The sequence below is a fragment of the Penaeus monodon genome, chromosome 30, assembly GCF_015228065.2.
Source record: "Penaeus monodon isolate SGIC_2016 chromosome 30, NSTDA_Pmon_1, whole genome shotgun sequence".
NCBI lineage: Eukaryota > Metazoa > Arthropoda > Malacostraca > Decapoda > Penaeidae > Penaeus > Penaeus monodon.
Window position 1 is genome coordinate 36014173 of NC_051415.1, and position 1616 is coordinate 36015788.

At 33.6% G+C, this 1616-nt stretch overlaps 1 protein-coding gene across 1 annotated transcript in view; it reads right to left on the bottom strand.

The window, feature by feature from the left end:
* Positions 1–1616, bottom strand: part of LOC119592758 (protein hu-li tai shao-like) — a gene marked incomplete at its 5' end in the record, with an annotated part of 105614 nt that continues 103998 nt past the window's right edge. The window contains 2 exon segments of the mRNA XM_037941690.1: positions 1–45; positions 230–297. Of these exon segments, the coding sequence (XP_037797618.1) occupies positions 276–297 (22 nt within the window).

The window sequence follows — 1616 nt, forward strand, 5'->3', positions numbered from 1 at the left end:
GGAGATTGAGTCATCTGTTAGGGAGGTGTCCTTGGTTGGAGAGCCCTGAGGAACCATTGGTACCATATTATTAGCAGATCTCCAGATACATTTGTGTAAAATTTTACTGGATCTAAAACCTTTCATACATCAATTTCAACAGATGCAAATTTTCTTTTCCAATACAACCCAGTCTATGTATTTTAACAAAATGTGAACATCTATTAGCCATAGCTTCTGTAAGACATACCTCTTTACTGCTTTGCGAGAGAGTGCTGTGGTGTGCCTCTGTATCATCACCATTGGCTACTGTCTCCCCTGGAAAAGAAAGTGCATTTCCATTATTTTTATGCTGATGAGTATTTTGTGTAACCAGAGGTGGAGGATTCAATGAACTAATGAAATAAAAAATTGAGAACCATAAAAAAAGTGTAATGGTACCACACCTCATCTACCAAAATCATCACTCTCAGCATTCCAAAGGTACCATAACACATTATATGAACTCCCTCCAACCAGGTCAACATTTTCTCACTCACATTTACAGAAAAAAGGTTGAAATCTGAAAACATTAGTGATTAACTTGGATTATGCAATCATCTTGAGCAAAATTTTTTCCATTATAAATATAGTAGACAGTAAAACATCTAAGCTACATCACACTGTAAACAGGTATTTTATAGCTGTTAGGGTGAGCCAAGGTGCAGTTGTAGAAACTAAAGAAATTAATTCAAAAAGGCATTTCTCTAAAGTAATACTATATGATGATAAAGCTAAAACAACTAAAATTCACTGAGAGCAGGAGAAATGAAGCAGGAAAGATAGCAAAGCAAAGTGGGAGAAATTTGTTCATTTTATACTGAATTGCTCCACACTTATAAATAAATTAGAAAAAGAAATATATGTTGAGAAAGGTAGACTGAAGAAACAGAACTTAAATGACCTGTAGAAAGGCTGCAAATATTTGTAAGGCTGAACACATTTCACCAGGTCTGCAAAGGTCCAATCACCTCCTCACAGGATATGAATGATTGAACATCATGTGTACATGATGTTTGTACTTATCTATTTAGTCTTTTTCCTTAACATTAAAGTATGTCTCCCCCCCCCCCCTTTTTTTTTTTTACATCACTCACTGGAATATATTCTCCTACTTACCTCTAGTGTAATTGCTTCTTGAAACTCTATTCTCTATCATAAAAATCATTACTTTAAAAAAATCTACATGGCAATTTTTTTCTTCAGTCTTGATGCTATACCAATAATTTTCAAAGACATATAAATGTTCAATAATTTATACATGTGTACTTTTTCATTAGAAAATTAATATTATTTGTGTGCTTAAATAATGAACAGATACTAAAGCACTTCCATTTCCTATCAAATGTAGGGCAGTACAATGGTTAATAAATCACTCTTACAATGAAAATGCTTCTATAGATATATTTTTTCCTTTATATTTTTAAGCCATACAGCTGCCAGTACCAGCCTTGTACTGTAGATGTGAAAAACTGCTCTGCAACAATATTGTATAAGCAATACATGGCTCTGACAACTAAAATCTCCATCTAATGACAGCCTCTAAACATATCATAAATGTCATCTAGGCAATCTAGGAAAAGGAAAACCAAAGGCTG